The following is a 20,154-nucleotide window of genomic DNA, read 5'->3' as shown; positions in this document are numbered from 1 at the left end:
AAATAATCAGATTAGTTGGAATAATCTTAGATGAAACAAAAAATGAAATGATTTGGAAAGGGTACAAGTCTGAAGATTTTCATGTCACTAGAAAACTCAGACAAGGTGACTCTAAATTAAAAAGCGATGGGACAATCTTCAATAACGATGTTTAGCTTTCGCAGATGACGTAGCGTTGATAGAGGAAGCCAAAAATTTGGGCCTAGAAATAAATCGAGAAAAGACAAAATATATAATCATGGGAGATACTTGAGGACAACCAGACACAAAGAGTACAATTTCAAAATAGTTCCCAACTTTATGTATCTAGGAGTAGTAATAGAAGACAAGGGAATAGAAGAATTAGAATTGAAAACCAAAATAACCGAAGGAACATAAAAATTCGGAAGTATTAGATCAATGATGGAGTCAAAATACGTGTCAAGAAAAACAAAAATAAGAATATATAAAACGGTAGTAAGACCCACCGCAACATAAGCATGAGAGACATGGATATTAAAAAAGGGAGATGAAGCCATGATGGAAAGATGGGAGAGGGAGATACTAAGAGGGATCTACGGAGGAGTACACACAGAAGAGGGCTGGAGGATTTTTATGGAGAAACTACAATAAGCTCTTTTATTAAGGGACAGAGAGTGAGATGTTGAGAGACTACATAGAGAATGGATGCCAGGCCTACATGGCCTGTAAAGCATACCAATAATGTTATTTTAGTGCTCATGAAGAAGCGGAATATATTGTTGATACCTACTCTTAGTTATTGTTTAGAATTTTCACATTGCAAAATAATACATTTTGACTTTATCTGTTTGCAAAATGAACATTGAAAAAAGACATCGCATACTCTAAATATATAATTGGTACGGAATTTTCTGTATTTTTGTTTTCAACGTTTTCAACAGCTTCAGCTAATTGATCAATTTTTTAATCTCAATTGTGAATTTAGAACTAGAGATAATGATTTTCATCATCTTTGACCAATAAATACTGGTTTGGAAAAAGAAAATAATCCAAGAAGGCTCCCCATATTGCCAGTGGATCGATTATATTGATTCATGTAGCAAATACAAAAAAAACGTCCGTTTTTAGGATAACTATAGTATCTAGTAGAATGTTAATTGGATTTTCTTCATCGTTCAGTTGGTCTACCACATCGATGCTCGACTTGGTAGCTCGTACTAATATTTCACTGATGTAAATGAAAGATCAGACTCACGCAGAGTAGAATATTTCAGCTTTTATATTGGTCTTACCATATGATTGTATAAATAATTTTTCCCATGTTCACAATTCAACTGGAAACGTTCGGTATTGATTACTGCTAAAGGAATACTGAAGGTTATGTCTTCAAATTAGAAATAATAAAGTGTATGTACATGTATTTGTGAGTAGTAGGCACTTCATTTTGATTGAAGAAGAAGAAGAAGAAGAAGAAGAAGAAGAATTTTTTGCTTACGACGTTGCATTTGATAGAAATAAACTCTTAAAATGAATTGTTCTGACTCCATATCTGTTTATTTTATGGTTACTAATTTACTCCGTGTAATAAATGATACCGAGGAGTCGAACTAGTAGAGGTTTGTTTAATGATGAAAGGCGACTAACGGATACACTTTTACAATTGTCCGCCAGTTGTTGGCCGATGCACGCGATCGGATCATCAACTATGGGACATTTGTCCAACGCCAACTGAGTTTTTATTTACACCTTGTGATATTACCGATAATTAGTATTGGCTGACGCCGACATAACGTATCGAAGACCCGATACTATGTCAATTTTAGAGACACGGGTGGCCCTGATAAATATTCATCGAGGTTAAACTCGCTGGACCAAGATCAATAAATAATATACCAATGCTGAATCGAATCTAATTAGTTGTTTCAACGATATTTTCGCAATAAAAAAATCATCTACTAATTTAAGTATCTAGTATTTTATTTAGAAAATAATGTGTTGCCGTTTGTATCATTTTAAGCGAAAAATTTCATACTTTATAATTTCAAAAATTGGCAAATTTTTGCAATATTTTTGTTAGATATATATATATATATATATATATATATATATATATATATATATATATATATATATATGAAGGTTTGTTGGAATTGGCCCTGATATAGGAGCTGCTCCTCTGCAAGGAAAGGAAACGACTGCTTTCGATTAGAAATTCGCCATCAAAGGAACAATTGTCAAACTTCAATAAATACCAGAGCTGACAATAATTGTTTTTTTTTTACTTTATAAAAACGTGAACAAAAATTTCTTTCATTACGATGGAATCTATAACATTAGTTGGCGATAATTATGTGGTGCTCTATGTAAAATTGATTTCTGTATATTTAGACGCACATTATTGAAATAATTATTCATTTTGAAATCGTAAAAAAAATGACAGACTCGCGATTTTAGATTTGGATTGATCTGATATAGATGTATAAGAAAACGTAGGAAACCCATGTTATATTTCCATGAAAACCTTTATGCAGATTTTCTCCCAAAAAACGAAATTTGATTTGATACATCCCTATCCTTTCCAGAAGAATTTCTACGAGGGCCGTATTTTTTTTTCAACTTCGTGCAGACGCGGTTGACATTCAGACGTCAGTCGGCGTTGTGCTGCAGCCACGTAAACATGTCCGTCATTATTGATACTCCCGCCAAATGCGAATTGCGAAGTGTGATTCGTTTTCTGCAGGCTGAAGGCCATAGTCATGCAGAAATCCATCGGAAAATCAGTCCTGTGTATGGGGAAAAGTCCATGAGTGATGGTGTTGTGCGTGAATGATGTCGAAAGCTTAAAGATGGCCGTAATGACGTGCATGATGATGGGGGCAAAGGACGCGAATATGTCGTTTTAGATGGCCTGGTGCAACAGATTCACAATTAGTGCATTCTCTACGGAATTTCCAGAAGTTTTAAGGTCTGTTTTATACTTGAATTAATTGGCGGTAACTTTCTTTGAAGAGGGTATTGAAAAGATTGTCCACAGATATGACAAATGTCTCAATCTCTTCGGTGATTATTTCGATTATGTCGAACAAATAATTTGGTAATAAAATTATTGTTTTATATGAATTTCTCTTTTATCGGTTATCGACTATTCTAGACTATTCTAGAGACACCCAGTATATAAAATTCTTTCCGATAAGTCGATTTCAATCGTAATAAATTCAAGTAGTTTGCTTATTTTACGAGTACAGCAATCAATTACAACAACAGATTAACAATTTACAAAATGATAAATGATCGTGTCATTGACTTGTACGACTGTGTCTATTGAAAAGACACGCAGAATGCTACTTTCCTCTCCAACCGAGTCAAGTATGACGACGCTATGTGTAACGTGGTGAAAACGTTTTGCAGGTGTAGATTACACATGCATAATATATGCAAAATAGGTACGAAAGTGATAAATACCAAACTAACGTGTTAGTTTATTGCAGCTAATTACTCAATTATTCAATTATTTGATCATGAACTTCGGAAAAAACAATTAACTTTCGATTTTAGGTAATACTAGGTGAACAAAACTGAGTATCTTCTTAATCTACATCAGCGCAGGCATAGCGGCTTCTTAGTATTTTCTACTTAATCCTTCGGCAATTTACAAATTCCATAAAATCGTTTTCGAAAAAAAAAATTTCATTACAAACAATCGTCGACATCTCAATAAATTTCTAATTTATTCTGTTTCAATGTACATAGCGCCGAATTAACAGTCGATAATCATAAAACAAACTAACCGAAAACAAAGTTCGTTCCAATAATAATCGACTCATCGTCGGCGGTATGGTGGCGGCACATATAGAGTAAACGGCGGCTAACAATAACAGATGCGTCACGCCATTGTTGCGTACGCGATCGATACGTTGGCAGATGCCTCTCAGTGATTCGTTCCCGCCCCCCAGGGAAGCTGGTTTCGCCGCCTCTAACGATTCACCGCCCCCACCTACCTGTCACCAATTTACCCGTATAATTAATGGACCGGCGGTCTAAACTGAAACGATAATTCCATGATAATGGTATTGAGCGACCTCTCGACTCTTGGTATGGGTACAGTTCGACAGCTTTTCCAATGTTTGAAATTAAAATGAGAATGTATAGAGCGGGGATTTCCAAAATATACTGAATAGAGACCTCTTTTCAGAATGAAGTGTTACCTACGAAGCGATCTTTCAGTTTTATTACGATGTTTTAAGTTTCCTGCTGTTTCTTGTTGCTCTATTTGAACTGTCCCTAATAATTTAAATGTTTCGATGTGAATATGAATCTTGTTAGTTTAATTCGTACTAAACCAAAAAAAGTTATTGCTATAATCGAAAATGGAATTGGTCAGCGAGCTATGGATAGACAACTGGATATGCCCCGAGCAGCGGTTTGAAGAGTGTGCAAGGATCCTTTCATAGACGCTCTGAAACAAGCACGAAGACGATTTACACCCATTTGTAATGACCACTCCAATGTATCAACAATATCAAGATAAAAACTGCAGGAAAATAACCCCAAAACCACCTGCGATTGGTCCAAAACTTACTCCAGCTCATCGACAAGCACTCCCGCGTTTGTTTTGCGCAGAATTTTTCGAAAAACGATACTTTAATTAATTCTTTGTCTTAATTGTAAGTGATTACTGAACTTTTCGAAGATAATATCATTATATTATTAAGGTTACATCAGATCAAAGTGCTCATCAACCAAGCAAATATAATCCATTGTGACAGAACATGAAACCGTTTATACGGACCCATTTCGATGGTAACGAACAGATATCACCGGCCTTATTTGTAGAATGCAACTTCCATGAAAATAAATATAAATTATATTTAAAACCACATAAATATGATTAAGAGATATTAAAATTTATCTAGGGTTGAATCTAATTGAAGGAAACTACTAACCGGAAACGCATATAGGTATTATTTAAACACCAATATATATGTTGATTTGTGTGTACAATTTTTTGGTTATATAAATAACTAATTTGAAATTTAAATTTTACATTCGAAAATATAATTTCGGCACTAGGTAGGTACAGACGTACGATACAAAAATATGTATTTTAGTCTCTGAAGACGATAACTTGGTTATCGAAACTTGATACAAATAATCCGATCGAATCAACAATCATTTTTGCGCGGGACGTCGAAGTATTCACTGCGTTACCATTAACACAACGCCTCTTTATTCGCCGTCAAAATATGGTCTTACTGAAGGATCTAGATTACGAGGGTGGTCCCAGAAGTATCTGGTCATACAGTATATGCTTCAAGTTTGAATGTGATGATCGTGATGCTGGTCGACCAAATGCGCGAGCTAGCAGACCTTGTAAGCTTTCCAAAAAGTGCGATACATCGCAAATTTGGATACGAGAAAGCTGTGCGCAAGATGGGTGCGGCCTTTGCCACCAAAGGAATAAAAACAGAGTCGTGAAGGTGTTTGGCAATGTTCCATAACTATGGATGAAACGTGGATCCATTACTTTACACCCGAATCGAAAGAACAATCAAAACAATAAAGTGAAAAGGGAGAACCAGCTCCAAAGAAGACAAAAACCGTTCCATCTGCAAGCAATGTCGTGGCGTCGGTTTTTTGGGATTCATGTTTGTTATTATATTATGCTAAATGGTAATGATTCTGTCATTAAATCCTCCAATAACCGTTTTTATAATGCTATATTTTAAATTTAATTCGATCAAACATTTGATATCGCAAATATTCAAATTGGACTATAAAAATGGTTTTGAGTTTTTATGGGTGCGTATTGAGTCTCTCGGTATATACCTACGACATTTACAATATTTATGTTAAACGCAATAAAAGTATATATACAAGTTCGAACCTTGAAACTCGTAAACGGCACAAACTTGTAAAACCACCCACTTCGATAAATACGTACTGCATGTTGGACTTCACCCGGTGTAATGTCGATGATTTACGGTTCACCCACCCGCTGATCTCTTTATATCCAACTCCATTTTGTTTATTTCCTTTTTATGCTCCTCTCAAAATAGATCATAGTTTGTAATTTGAACGAAACAACCAGTCAAATAGAAAATACCCTGTATTATTTTTAATATTCCTCACATACTTTTAGAAACTTTTTATTACCCTAAATTAATAAAAACTGCATTAAATATAAATAAATATACAAATAGATTGAGGTATCTAATCTATAATTCAAATGTTATAGTCCATTCATCTATCGTTTTCATCAAGGTTCTAAATAGGTGCTTTGCTTAAAGTTGAGTTTAAGTTTTAAAAAATAAATGTCGATGTTTTTTGTATAGTATTTCTATCAAATTCTATTGAAATATACACCATTAATTGAATGGTTGAGGAATTACTATTCTTTGGTCGCTTACATATCGGTGGAAATCAAATCTGATTCATTTGGTGGATCGTTATGATACAACACTTGAAACTGATGACGATCAACCGCTTATATCGCAATCATTATCAAAAAATATACAAGAAAATTGGGGAGAGACAATTTCGTTATGACAGAGACTTGAAGAGAGAGACTAAAGACGTCTAGATCGTAACACAATTAACATTCAAATTTGTACAATGTGTTTTATAGATGTTTCCATGTTTATTGATCCTTCTTTGTCACGAGAGAAGAAGATCCTGGCGTTATTAATCAACTGCCATTGATTGAACGATTATTTCTAGTTATATTCCATCTTCGGCATCTAGTTCTATCGGTCTAAATTTAGTATTTACTTTGCACGTTTCGCTTTGAGTTAAAAATGATCTCATTCTAAAAATCTATCCAGCAGCGCTCTAATTGCCTAAGCGTGTCTTTTTCGAACTTCAGCTAAGTATATCAAATTGTCTGTTTTGACAAGTGCAATTTGACAGTGAAACCTTGAATTTGGTCACATTATATTATAACTAATCACTTAGTCCTTCGAATGAATAGTCTGTCCTATGGGTTTTGTACTTACTTGAAATATTTATATTATTCACCACCTTGAAACGTAATGTTTCTAAACTAAATAGAAAATTATAAATGCTTCGTTACCGAAATATCAATTGACTTTCCAAAAGTCGGAAAATTCTCATTTTTCTCTCAAACTATTTGAGAAAGCAAAACCGTAGTGGAAAATATAATACCATCATCATTTTCGGTGATAATTTTAATGAATATTCATCGTTCTTATGACCGAAGAATTCAATTTTCGCGGCTCGAAAAATAATGAAGAGAAGAAAAAAATTAAAATAATGTTTATTGATAGAACGGAGGGGACCAGCTGGGAACATCTCCAATAAATCGCTTATAAATTGAATGAAACGATCGCTTTGTGCGAAGCGAACCACCTTGACCATAAATAGAATCTAACGCACTGTCACTTACTCGATTTAAGAGGGATTGAAAATACAGAGACGTATCGAAACAAAAAAATAAAAGTTCGTAAATTCAAAATCTGATCATTAGATCCTTTAATCCATTAAATAAGTGATTTTTCGTTTCAACTTCCTTCACTGTCCCAAAAACATTGACCCTTAAACCCACCAGAAAATAGTATTTGGTATCAGTTAAAGCTATAAATAGAAATTGGGAAATCTAAAAATAATGAAAAATGTGGAAAATCTCTCGTCTTGTGGTGCCTATTCGTGACGAATGCTGACGATCTTCAGTACCTTCTTCTTCATGGACCTCTTTTTCCAGATGGTTTTCTTTGCAGGATGCATATCTGTATACTTCACGCGAGTTGAGTCTCAAGAACGTCACTAGGATGGACTTGGTTTGGTAGATTGCGAGATGTGTTTAAAATCAGCCCGTTCCTGACTTATGGCGCAGAGATCCTGACATTAACCAGAAGATCAATACTTAAATTGCAAATTAGACAACGTAAGATGGAAAGGTCTATGCTCGGCGTCATTATGAGGGACGGGATAAGGAATGACGATCTGGAGTTAAAGATATCATAGACAATACTTATACAAAAATGGCGGTGGGCAGGACATGTTGCAAGGATACAAGATAACGACGATATTAAAAGAATACGGACAAATTGGGTAGCAACCATTCAGAGCAGAGAAAACTGGAGGCATTTGGAGGAGGCCTATGTCCAGCGATGGACGAGATAAGGTTGATTGATGATGATGATGATGATGATGATGATGATGAAATTTCAACATCGCTGAGATCTCGGCATTCGATCGCTTCGCTGTTTCGAGATGTAAACGAATTTCTTCCCGATTCCAAACGTCTGGATTCTTGTAAATAGTAGCTTGTAGCTGGTATTGGATCAGTCAGGTGTAGATAGAGGAAGTTTCGAGTATTTTTAAATGGTGTAGTCGCCACAATGATTTGCGAATTTTCATCGTTCCTATGGAGAGTTCTTCATTGGTTACCACCCGGGCAGTCCAGGGGATCTTGAGTGTTTCGAATGCTTCTAATTTTTCATTCATATCTTAGTTCAAGGTCCAACACTCAACTTCATAAAATAAGACAAAGAAAACGAAGTATCTCGGCATCCATTTTTTTTAATTTCAAGAAAGAGATTATGACTCTTGAGTCTTCAGTTGAAGATGGATCTTGATTTTTCTTTGCGTGCCCTTATTTCCTGGTTGTTGGTCCAATCCTCGTTTCTAATTGTACTAGTGGAAAAACCGGGAACAAGTTTCTATTATTGAGTTAATTGTTAGATCTACTCCATACCTGGTTTATTCGTTTTTATTTTCCTCTTAAGTATTATTATTAGAAACACGAATGAATAGTTGAAAGAACAGAATAAAAGCAATCGTTTGATTATTTTTCTTTTCAATACAATACGTTTTCCGATTGTTTGACGTACGTCTATGTGCTAATAAAATAACAATGTTACAATGTTAAATCTCGCGACATGCCGTGATTTAAAGTTCTTCTGATCCGCAATTAAGTAGATGAAGAGAGGGCGAACGAGAATAACTACTAGAGCTGGAATAGTATTTCCAAAAGATATACTTTTACCAGTAGACTATCTAATTCCGATTGGGTTTCTACCCTCTTTGGAGTTCTCTTCATTGATTTCTCTTCGCTAAGCTCCCACTAAATTGCTTATAAAGCAGGGTTGTATAGCGGGATAAATCAGATGTATTTAGAAACAATTTTTTTTTGTGTGTATCATTTCAAATATTCCTATCACAGTGCACTGACTTTAAGATTCGTTTTTAATAAGAAAAGAAGTTAAATCGAAATGTTAAAATTAATTTTGAAATTATACGAGCGATTCTAGAGTGGAAAAGCTTAAGTTGTGTGGGGGTAGTGCGATCATATTTCATTCCAAGGGGCACAATTATTTCTTTGCGAATTGACGTATGAGGCAAGACCAGAAAAATAAGCCGACGGCTTTGCTTTTTCTGCGTATTCAGTTAGGAGACAGCATAAGACGTAAAAAAGTTGGATTTTATAGAGGACCCCTTGCTCAGAATGTAGAAAAAAATTGACTTTTAGCTTCTGTATAAAGGGATTTTTGATACCAGAAGTTGAAAAAATATCAGGTCGTAGGAAAAAAATTGATGTGTAGGCCGAAAGTTGAATTTTTCGGAAAATTATACATTTTAACCCGGAAACTAACATGATTTTTGGATTTTTCGGAAAAAATTACATAGTATTCCGTAGCTTTTCGTGTATTTTCAACTATAATGTCAAAAAATCCAGAAATTAAAAAAAATTCGACATGCTTGTATTAAAATTTCTATAGTTCCGAAACCATTCGAAATATCGATTTATTTTCCACATAAATCAATTGAAAAAACATTTACCTAAATACCTTTTTACATTGAATTTCTTCAGTGTCATATTTGTAAGAAATATACAGGGTTAAAGTTGAAGTGAATTTTTGTTTTAAAAATACCATCACAAAATTTCTATCTAAAGTTTGTAGTATCTACAGTTGGATGGCTACTTTGCAATACAAGCAAATCGGGAGCTGATACTACCTTAGAAAGAATACAAAGGCCCTTTCGTCATCGTACTAAACGAGTTATTTATCATAGAAATCCATGTTTCAAATTGCTCTGAATGCAGACAAAAATTTGTTTCAGATTCCGCTAAATTTCTGTGGAAAAGGATTTTTTTTATAGTGAAGTAGATGAAAATTATAACAGAACTAAATAAAAACCAAAAAATAAGGAGATATACCAATAATGTAGAAAAGAATCTGATTAGAATGGAAATGAAATTTTTTGTTAATTTTAATTAAAATTTGAATAAAAATGTTTTTAAACTTTCTTTGAATTAGAAACGCAAGTTAATAATATCAATTATTATATTATTCAAAATTTATTATAATTATTCGAAGACTTTTTGGCAAAGTTCTGTATCTAATATCGGTGACAGGTGGCCCGGTACACGGTTTTCATCGTTAATTGTGAACATTAATATCGAATGCAGAGTTTCGCGTCCGAGTTTCGAAAATTTATACCCGGGTCTATAATCACAGGGTAAAAGCAACTCTTTCCAATTATGTATGGTAATTGGTGAGTGTTCGGTATAATCTGACAGAATTCGAATTAAAAGGTGCCAAATTGCCAGTGAATCCGAAATCGTTACACACACACTTATTTTCATTGATTACGCTAAAAAATTATTTATCAATTTTTTATGGCACCGGATAATGTAATTCATATTCTATCACAAAAGTCAATAAGAATTTTTGGACTTTATCTTCTTTGTCGATTTATTTATATAGTTTGAGAATATGGGAAAAACTTTTCAATTGTGAATTTATGATGAGCTTGGTCCTTCAATGTCTTGTTATAAGGGTTCATATATATTTTTAGGCACTGAACTAAGAGAAGCAATTCACCGGACGATATTTTGAAGAGGACAACGTTGTTTGGGTCCCCTCTAGTATTATTGAATTTGGAAACGAATGTATTTTATTGTATATACCTCGAAGCCGTCCCTGTCTTATAGAGAATTTTGAAATGTTATAATTCTCGTGACCGTATTTGAACTAGAAGAAATCAAGCTGAAGAATTGTTTCAATAAAATCGAAAAACGAAAACTCGAATCGCGAACAATGAACACAATTTAGGGGCTACTAATTAGGGTATTCCAAATATAAATTGTTTGTTTCAGATTCATTCTAGTTACCAAAATATATTTATTATAAGTACATAAACGAAAAAAATATTACACAAAGCGGGTTATCAATTTTAGTTTTTTAAACAAGGAAATCTTTAAAAAAAAAACCGGAAACATTGCATATCAAAAAAACAAATAAATGGCTGTCAACGTACTTTCTTATATATCATAAATATTGATAATGTGTATATTTCAAAATATTGATGAGTTTAGTTTTTGAAATGCCGTAAAATGAATGCCTCGTCGTATTCAAACGATGACATGATGATAATTAATTTTTTCCACAAAATCAAACCGATTATAGCGAATAAAACGAAAGGAATCGTTTTGAGAAATACTCATGTGTATATAAAAACCGAGGCACCTGCACGTCTCACTGATCCTAATCTGACGTATGTCATATATCATTTTCATTTTTTTATGAGAGCCATTCTGAAGTCAAGCATCGAAAATTTAGGCCAGGTATAATATATATCATATTGGTTAATTTATTCGAATTAATAACCATTTAAATACGGATATTTTGCCATATTTGAAACTACGTATTATTTATATTGCATTCGTACAAAAAGTAAATGTAAGATGAAAGTGAAAGGGGATAGAGAAATTTCAATCATATGTTGGAACTCCTACTAAGTCAACTGTCATTTCAAATTTATTTATGACCATTTTGATAAATAACTAGAAGGTTTTTAGATTAAACCTAATCGAATTCGACTTTTCCGAAAGAACATCATCAAGGCTGAAAATGTTGGTAATAACTTTCTATTAAATTATATTAAAAAGTTTTTGAAAAAAAAACTATGATTTGTCTATTTCAAAATTTATCTCGATATAGGATCATAAGTTATTGAATAATCGTCTTATGTTAACTCAATATTTGTCCCATGAACAATAATCATTTCCTGCCAGCATTATCAACATTCGTTAAGTATTAGGTATTTATTAGTTTTTGACAGTTGGTAGTACGTTTACTTGATCGGAATGGCGAATAAACTAACTGTTGGAAGATGATTTCATTTCTAATTTTTTTTTATTCAATGATACCATCGTAGTGAAGAATAAAGAAAGTAAATTAGGTCTGTTTTTAGAGGTAGAAAGTATTTTTTAAGGTTATGATTTGTTTTGTGATTGCCTCACTGTCATTTCCGCATTTTAAATAAAAGATGGTGGGCTATGAGGTAATGATTTTCAAACTAGTTCGATTCGGTTTTGGTACATTTTTGCTTATTAAAACAATTTAATTACCATTTATAATATAATATATAAATAAAAATGAAAACATGCCCTAATGTTTATAATTATTAACTACATGAAAGTCTAGAATGTGTCATTGACATTTTACTACCTACCACGAACTCAAATTGACTCAAATTAACTCAAATTAATATTGAAATTCAGTTAGAACTACATCATCTTTTGTATTGGCCTATTTTGGAATTCTTAAGGAGGCACTATTCCAATTCAGGTTGATGGGTTACAGATCAAAGAAAAATTTCATGTTTGAGTTGCTGTCAACAAAAGAGTTGAAGAATGCGTTGAAATAGTGAATTAGTTGGTATACATGTAATCGTCCGACATTTTTTCAAAAGATAAATATTAAAAAATTCATTCTCTGCGGGTGGTTGCTATCTAATAACTTGAATTATAATAAGTATACAAAGTTAACTTTTTCAGAGGTAAAAACATTAGTCAAATCATCAAAAAAATTTAGATACAAAATAGAATTAGTCCAAGAAATTGTTTACTATAAGAAAGAATATTTTAGACAAAACTTGACACGTCTCATTAAACCATAAGGAAACATCTACTTGGAGTAGATCTACATTTCAATATCGCATTCATTGGAAACTAAATACCGATTAAAGTGAACTTGGTTAAGGAAAAGTTCTGAACCGACACGTTATTATTGTTGCGAGTTCAATTTCAATGAACTGCTTCTATACCAACCACAAGTCTTCTTCTTCAGCGTTGCTTTTTCGGTGACAGACGACACGTAAACCTTGATAACATAACTTCATTTTAGATCTTCACATTCCACGATTCCATCAACACCATCGTCTTCAGTTAAAGAAGTTCCTGTTAATAATTTCGATATAAAAGTATCAGAGCTGTGGATCCTATCCCTTCTTCTTCATATTCCCACAATGAAGAATTATAAATACGAACTGTTCAAATCGATCAAGTGCTTTGTGTGGTGATGATTGGGTTATGGAAACTACTCTTGCCAACTTTTTGTTTGGTGCATTTACAATTCTGGTAATTCCAATTCACCTTAAAGTCCATTTTGATCAAAGGTGTATTGACCATAAATCTACAATTTTCATGGAATTTAGCTCGTTCGTAAAATTGATAAAATATTTCTTTTTGGTCAGAAGATAACTGATGATCTGCTGCCTTGAAGTCTCACATAATTTTCCAGACTTTTGACATATTGAACAATTGGACGCTCTAAGAAAACAGCTGATCTACGTCAAAATGATGGCCGTGGGGTAAACAATCGACTTTTTCTTTAGCTTTTCTTGTTTTATTTTTCTAGTTGTTTGGTTGTTTTCTATTGTTTTTTGGTTTTATGTTGTTAAGAAGACTTCATAGATACTTTTTAGATTTGTTTCAATGAAATTATTACAACGGAAACTGTTTTTTTTTGTAATTTTGTAAGTTAATTCCCACTGTTGCGTTCAAATTTATCTAATTTTTCAAGGTTGTAAAGTTACACCTGTTGTTTTTCAGACTTTATTCCCCAGTTAGCCACACCCCGCATAATAGGAAAAAAAAACCAACAAAGCTACGTTTCCAGAAGTAAATTTCATAACTCTTTAAGTAGTAACTCGTTAAGAAGCCATTTCGAAATAAAATTGGAAACAAAAAGGTCTAAAATCCAACAAATAACTTGTTTACTCCACGGCGGCCATATTTAAACGGCATCAGCTGATTTTGACATATGACAATTGAACTGTCATTACTTGTCAATATTATAGATAAATATTATCATGAATACGTAATGGTGCCATTAGAAATTTAGTTGATGGACTCGCCAAAATGTTTTAATAATTGAGAACAAATACTACTTATTGAGATTGTATGAATATTTATGTAAATATTAATTAGATTATCGTATTATTGACCCACATGACAATATAGGAAGATAACCTTTATCTCAATTCAATAATCATTACAAGCCTCATAATTCCAAACTCCGATGTGTATTAACTCCGCCAATATTGTTCCCTTCCCCTTCTCTATATGAGGTTTCGAGAAAAGGGGATGTTTCAGGGATGTAATACACCCTTCAACTCCATAATTCCCTTGTTATATTACAACCCGACTAGAATTTATGAGGGGGCATGCCTTATATAGCGTGTGGGCCTCATGTGGCAAATGGGGGGCATGCCGATTGAGGGATTTCCCCGCAACTTCCTCATGAGCACCTCACGGAAAAAATTATAAATATTGAAGTGAGGTATGCCGTATGAGTTTCCCATAAGGATATTATAGGGTAAACCTAACACATATATGGTATTTTAAAGAGATGGGCAATCCCCTCGTCTACCCCATGAGGGCTCGATTTGACAAATATCAAATATACTATTTTTGGTAAAATTAAACTTGTCACAATTGTTACTTTACTACTACTACTACTACTACTAATTGTTAATAGTACAATTGTTCATGAATTGTAATAATTGTTAATCGTTGTCTTATCGGATTTACCTTACGAAATTGCAATATTTTAGAACGTATTGCATAAAGTATATCGTTTATGTACATCGTATTGCGCATGCTCAGGTACACATAGTGTACATAGTACATATAGTTCAGTCGTTCGTGTATACTCTTAACCATATAATTATTGTAGGTTAATAAATAGTGATATAATTAAAATAGTTGATATATTCTCGAAAAATAATCACCATGAGTACTGATAATAGTACATCAAATGATGATGTATCAGAAGTGGTTGCAGATTATAAGTATAGACTAGTTGTTTTTGTTGGTAAGAAAAAAAAAAAAGATATTGACATAGTGCCATCGTCTTGGATTTTTTATGATGAAAAAACAGACACAATCAAGTGCAAATTTATGCCTCCACCATACGATGTAAAGCGATCGGATACGTTATCAAAAATGGTACAGAATTGTGAACAACCGATAAATGATTGGCCAGTTTATTCAGTAGACATCCGAGGAAGAGCTCGTAAGTTGTGAAATTATTCGATTGATTAATTTCATCTCGAATTTATATACTCTGAGAAAATAAGATAAATAGAACAAAGGTATGTTTCTTGTGTTGGATTCATTTTTCTAACAACCTCAATTAAAAAAATATTTCTAGCTTAAAAAAACTTTTAATGTCAATGTCTAACATGATATTATGATTACTATATTATTTTTAGTGATAAAAAATAGTTTTCAATACTGTAATTATTATTTAAATGAAAAAAAACTTTTTCGCAACAATTACAAAAAAACTCCTTTGTTCTAAAATTCTATTTTTTTCAGTTATCATTTTTTATTGATTTTTTTTATTAAGTACATTATTCTAATATTCAGGAACGTTTGAAGAAGCTAATGAATTGGCTATCCAATTGGAATATAAGCCATTTGCTTATTCTACACAAAATGAAGAGACAGCTAAAGTAAAGGCTGCTAATGATGTGCATTTTTTTAAAAATAGAAAAACATTCAGAGATGAATCTTTGAAGATGTTAAATGAAATCAACATCGATTTAGGTGAAAAAACACGTGTGAATAGAGGTAATTTATGATGAAAATATAGATTTTGTTACTTGGAAAACATATATTTGTAAGTACGAAAAGGTGATGATATATTTTAAATTTTTAGCTCAGCCATCATCGCAAAAGTTACCAACAGAAGAAGATAAACAAGATAGATATTATTCTTCCACAGACTCAGACGAAGAACATTGTTACGATGCATCTAGATCAAAAAAAAAGAAAATCATTACCAGAAAAAATATCAAAAGATCTCGCATATCTTCGTCCAGTACATCTGATTCGAATTTAAAAATTGATGAAAATAATCCACAAACACCTAATGTAATGGAAAAGCTAGATAAGAATTGTCAACCAGTATTATTATGCTCGTCAACAAACCAACATTCAATTGAAAAAATCGAAGGTGACCAATTTGGTAGGTATTGAAAGATGAATAGAAACCGCATTATTAATTATAATTATCAACATTTGGGAAACGAAGTATATTCTTTTCTTATGTTACAGAAAAGTTATATCGTATGATTGATGCCCGCTTTAAGACTTTTTCAAATGAAATATCGGAGAAATTCACTAAACTCAATAGTCAATATAATTCATTATCTTTACAAATTGGACAGTTAAGTGGAAAAATTATTGAGATTCAGCATCAATTAACAAAGAATAATATCAATAACACAGATATTGAAGTCGATAGTGATGATGAAAATGCTGAAATAAAACTTCCATGTAAAACAAAAATAGATTTTGATCAGTTCGATGAAAAACTTGAAAAAGATAAGAATTTTCACAAAAAAATTCGTAAGTATTCATGTTTAAAAAAAGTTTTTATTATAATATTAACGATTTGAATACTTACCGAATATTGAATTATACGTTTAGGTTCGGAAATTACTTCAAAAAGTCAATAGACGCTTACCCATAACTAGGAATTTTGGCGAATTATTAAGATATTGTATATCTCGCGATGTAGGTCTCATGTTCGCTCCAGTTAAGACTTCAAAAAAAAAATCACATGTATTCAAGGATACATGTCTTTTTAAAGTTATAAAAGGTTAGTGAAATTAATGTTCAAGTTTCACAAAATGAATACAAATAATTAATAAATATTGTATTTAATATTTATAATTGTCCTAAATTAATGTTTTCTTTTTAGCGACGCTCAGAAAAGTTTTTTCGAAACCAGGCGAAGATGTCCCAGACCAAAATATTCTTGATGCTATGGCTTCAGCTCTACATAATTGTAAAGACTGGGACGGTGGACGAACTGCTCGTTCCAAGAAACCTGCTGAAGCTAATAGTGAAATAGACAATGAGCATTTAGACTAGTATTTCAGATTAGTATTCTTAATTGCGTAACTTTTTTATATAAAGTAAAATATACATTATGTAGTTTATCCCGTGCATTATATTGTATTCTGAAAGTTTGATTTAAAAAATAGTTCTTTATTACTTATTGTATTTTAAGATTGTAATGACTATGAATGTATTGTTTGTAATTGATATATCTATATATATTTTAAAATACATTATTTTTAATGTTGCCAATGAAATTCGGTTAATTTCCCTGAAAATTTTCAAATAGGGTAACAGTTAATTTTCCTTATGAGGTCCACATGCGGTATACATAATGATGCACGAATGAGGCAAGGCGTTATATACCCTTTGTGCGCCCTATGAGGCAGCATCATGAGGTCCCCACGAGGCAGTGTGGCTAGCCTCGTGAGGGCCCTAGCTGAACCCCTCCCAAAATTCTAGTCGGGAATTGATTATAGGGGAAAATAAATATTGATTTTGAATACGATCGCTTTCACTTACCTCCCGGTTTTTGTTATGATCATTTCAGTTCCGAGATCGTGAAATTTATCCCAAAGGTCTTTGGTTTCTAGATGACATTCTACGTTTAATAATTCTTCGCAATTACATAGAATTTTCGGTGGTTTCGGTGGTGTTTTTTCTGATATTATATCTGGCGATTCTCGATCTAAATCTGCCACTTCGGAACCGCAATCGGATATTGCAGGACTTTGTCTTGAAATTTTCGGTTTAATCATTCGAGTAGATTCACTGTCCGAACATTCCTCGACGTCCACTTCGACGTCGTCATCTTCGAGACGATCGTCCAGGTCTGGCGAGCTCAAGCGCGAAAGTCTATCTGCAAAATAATAGTTAAACTTTCAACCTTTAGTACATTGACGATTTTCAGCCAAATTTCAATTATTTTAATGAAATTTATTTTAAAAAGAAAAAACGAAGTTTTATGTTGGGCTGACGAGACTCAAAATGTCCGAAACCGGTCAAAAATTTCATTTTATTAACTAAATTAGATGGAATTTTGACGTCGCTAGACTTTTTTGTGGTGAAAATTTTGAAATTTTTATACTTTGTGTTTATTATTATATGAAAAAAATTAATATTAATGGTTTTTATACAGATTCAATTCCCAATAGAATTACAGATGATATTATTGAGAAATTATGGTCGTTTAAAATGTTATTAAGGAGGTTAAAGATTATTTTTTTATAATGAAACATATGATAATGTTAAATAATATGTTTGATATAATGTAAATCCCAATGCACGTCACTGTAAAGCGAAGCAGTGGCGTAGGAAATGATAGTCCTACGTTAATATCATCTTTTTATTGTTTGCACCCATTTTAAAAAATTTTTTTAACCATTTAAAATTAATGGAATAATGGAATTTAAAACTTTATATACATTCTACGTATTTGATAGACAGTATTTATACATACGATTTCAAAATTTGATTTTCAAAAAACATTACATTAAGTAAATTGATTTCTGCTTATCCTAGACTAATAATAATGCTTTAATTAAATAATTTATGGCCTAAAGAATAGTAAAAGAGATGTACCTAAGAACTGGTCAAAGCATATTTGTACAGAATTACAAGATATATTCAGAAATAGCTGAAAACTATACTAGAACTTGCCGAAAATCCTTTTCATTATAATTTTTTGAAAATTAAACTATCAATCAGTTTGCGTGTGAATCGTTTTAAATAATTGTCTTATTGACAGTTTATTGGATAAACGAATCCAAAATTACCTGCAATAAACTTGATATTTAAATTTGCCGTTTCGTATGAAGTTTATATCATCGCCGACCTAAATAAATATCAATCTTTTACTTTATCTATATCAAATCCAGTAGGAATAGTGATATTTTGAAGTATTTAGATCGATTTTAATACCAAATTAAATTCTTTTTGTTTGAACCTGATTTTGGAATGATTTCGTTCGCGAACAACGCGTTCATTTTTACATATTTACGAACGAACACTTACCGTCGGTTTGAAGTTCCCTGGCGCCGACACTATCCGGCGGCGAAGCACCTCTGGCCATTATAGCGGCTATAGAGAAGTCCGTAGCCCTCTGGCTTTTAGCGGTGGGTACGAGAAGTCCCCCAGGGACGCTATCTTCGGGCATAACTCCGAGCAACATCACAAAACACAGTCACACAAGTCACAATAATAAAAAGATATCACCACAACCAACCGTCAATGTTGATATTTACACATGTCCATTACAACTGCTGCCCACTCAGATACTAACAATCAGACTCAGACTAACGTCACTCGCTCCGCCGAACAGAAGGTGGGGCGAATCGAAGGGGTGGGGCTACGGAAAGGCGTGGCGATGCGTGTGGTCTGGTATCAGTTTCGCGTGACTGGAGCTATCAATCAGGGAATTGTGGTAACAGTGGCGACATGCTACGTAGACAGACCACTTGATATCACTTGCGAGGGCCACCCACCGGTCATTGGGGGCGAGCGTAATCCGGCTATGGCTGCCTATTATCCCAGTTGTCATAAAATGTACAGCCTTGTCTTGTCCAATGTACGGGGAATGATCCTGTTGTTGGTAGTGTTCGTACGTGTTAATTACCAAAATACCTCTCTTGTTCATTATAACGATTTCATTTGAATTGACTTGTTTCTGTAGCACATGCTAGCAGCTTTCCGAAGAGTTTGGGTCGAATAGCCATAATCTTTTTCAAAATATTCGATTAATTAATTGATAATAAAAACAATCCTAATACGAGGGTCGAATTTGTTTGAAATATTCTCCCTCGAGGTATATATAGGTACCTCAAACCAATTCTGAAATATTGTTTTTTTACTCTGGAACTCAGGAACCTTGTTTGACATGCTTTATGTCAAATCAGGAAAAATCAGTACTTAGTATTATTTCAGGCTACGGATCTTCTCTTAATCCTGTTGTATCTTTTCGTCATTCATCACTGACAGACGCTCCACCAAAACGAAATTCTGCAAACCAATCGTAAAAAATTTTCTCCGATGGTGTT

At 33.0% G+C, this 20,154-nt stretch overlaps 2 protein-coding genes across 3 annotated transcripts in view; one reads left to right on the top strand and one right to left on the bottom strand.

Moving 5' to 3' along the window:
* LOC130904014 (T-box transcription factor TBX20-like) overlaps positions 1-19,403 on the bottom strand; it is a 52,761-nt gene extending 33,358 nt beyond the window's left edge. Inside the window, exons 1-2 of the mRNA XM_057816505.1 lie at positions 19,133-19,403; positions 17,642-17,978 (exon numbers count right to left, since the gene is read on the bottom strand). Coding sequence (XP_057672488.1) covers positions 17,642-17,978; positions 19,133-19,289 — 494 coding nt within the window. The 5' untranslated portion in view covers positions 19,290-19,403. The remainder of the gene's footprint in view (positions 1-17,641; positions 17,979-19,132) is intronic.
* Positions 14,756-17,312, top strand: LOC130904015 (uncharacterized). 2 transcript variants are annotated; one of them, XR_009060802.1, is made up of 6 exons: positions 14,756-15,284; positions 15,641-15,844; positions 15,933-16,241; positions 16,331-16,624; positions 16,706-16,877; positions 16,980-17,312. XR_009060802.1 is itself a non-coding variant. In XM_057816506.1 (5 exons), the coding sequence occupies exons 1-5, from the start codon at positions 15,002-15,004 to the stop codon at positions 17,150-17,152; spliced, it is 1,263 nt and encodes a 420-aa protein (XP_057672489.1). In that variant the 5' UTR covers positions 14,756-15,001; the 3' UTR covers positions 17,153-17,312. The 2 variants fall into 2 exon arrangements, 1 of the variants encoding a protein (XP_057672489.1); XM_057816506.1 differs by lacking the exon at positions 16,706-16,877.
* Positions 19,404-20,154: the final 751 nt, after the last annotated feature.

Source organism: Diorhabda carinulata, chromosome 2, assembly GCF_026250575.1.
Source record: "Diorhabda carinulata isolate Delta chromosome 2, icDioCari1.1, whole genome shotgun sequence".
NCBI lineage: Eukaryota > Metazoa > Arthropoda > Insecta > Coleoptera > Chrysomelidae > Diorhabda > Diorhabda carinulata.
The sequence above is the reverse complement of the archived record's forward strand: the minus strand, read 5'-3'. Positions and strand labels throughout refer to the sequence as shown.

Excerpts from the sequence above, each read along its gene's own strand:
- LOC130904015 (XM_057816506.1), top strand. The coding sequence starts at position 15,002 with ATGAGTACTGATAATAGTACATCAAATGATGATGTATCAGAAGTGGTT. Across the intron at positions 15,285-15,640 it reads AGACATCCGAGGAAGAGCTC|GAACGTTTGAAGAAGCTAAT; the intron begins GTAAGTTGTGAA and ends TCTAATATTCAG. Across the intron at positions 16,242-16,330 it reads AATCGAAGGTGACCAATTTG|AAAAGTTATATCGTATGATT; the intron begins GTAGGTATTGAA and ends CTTATGTTACAG.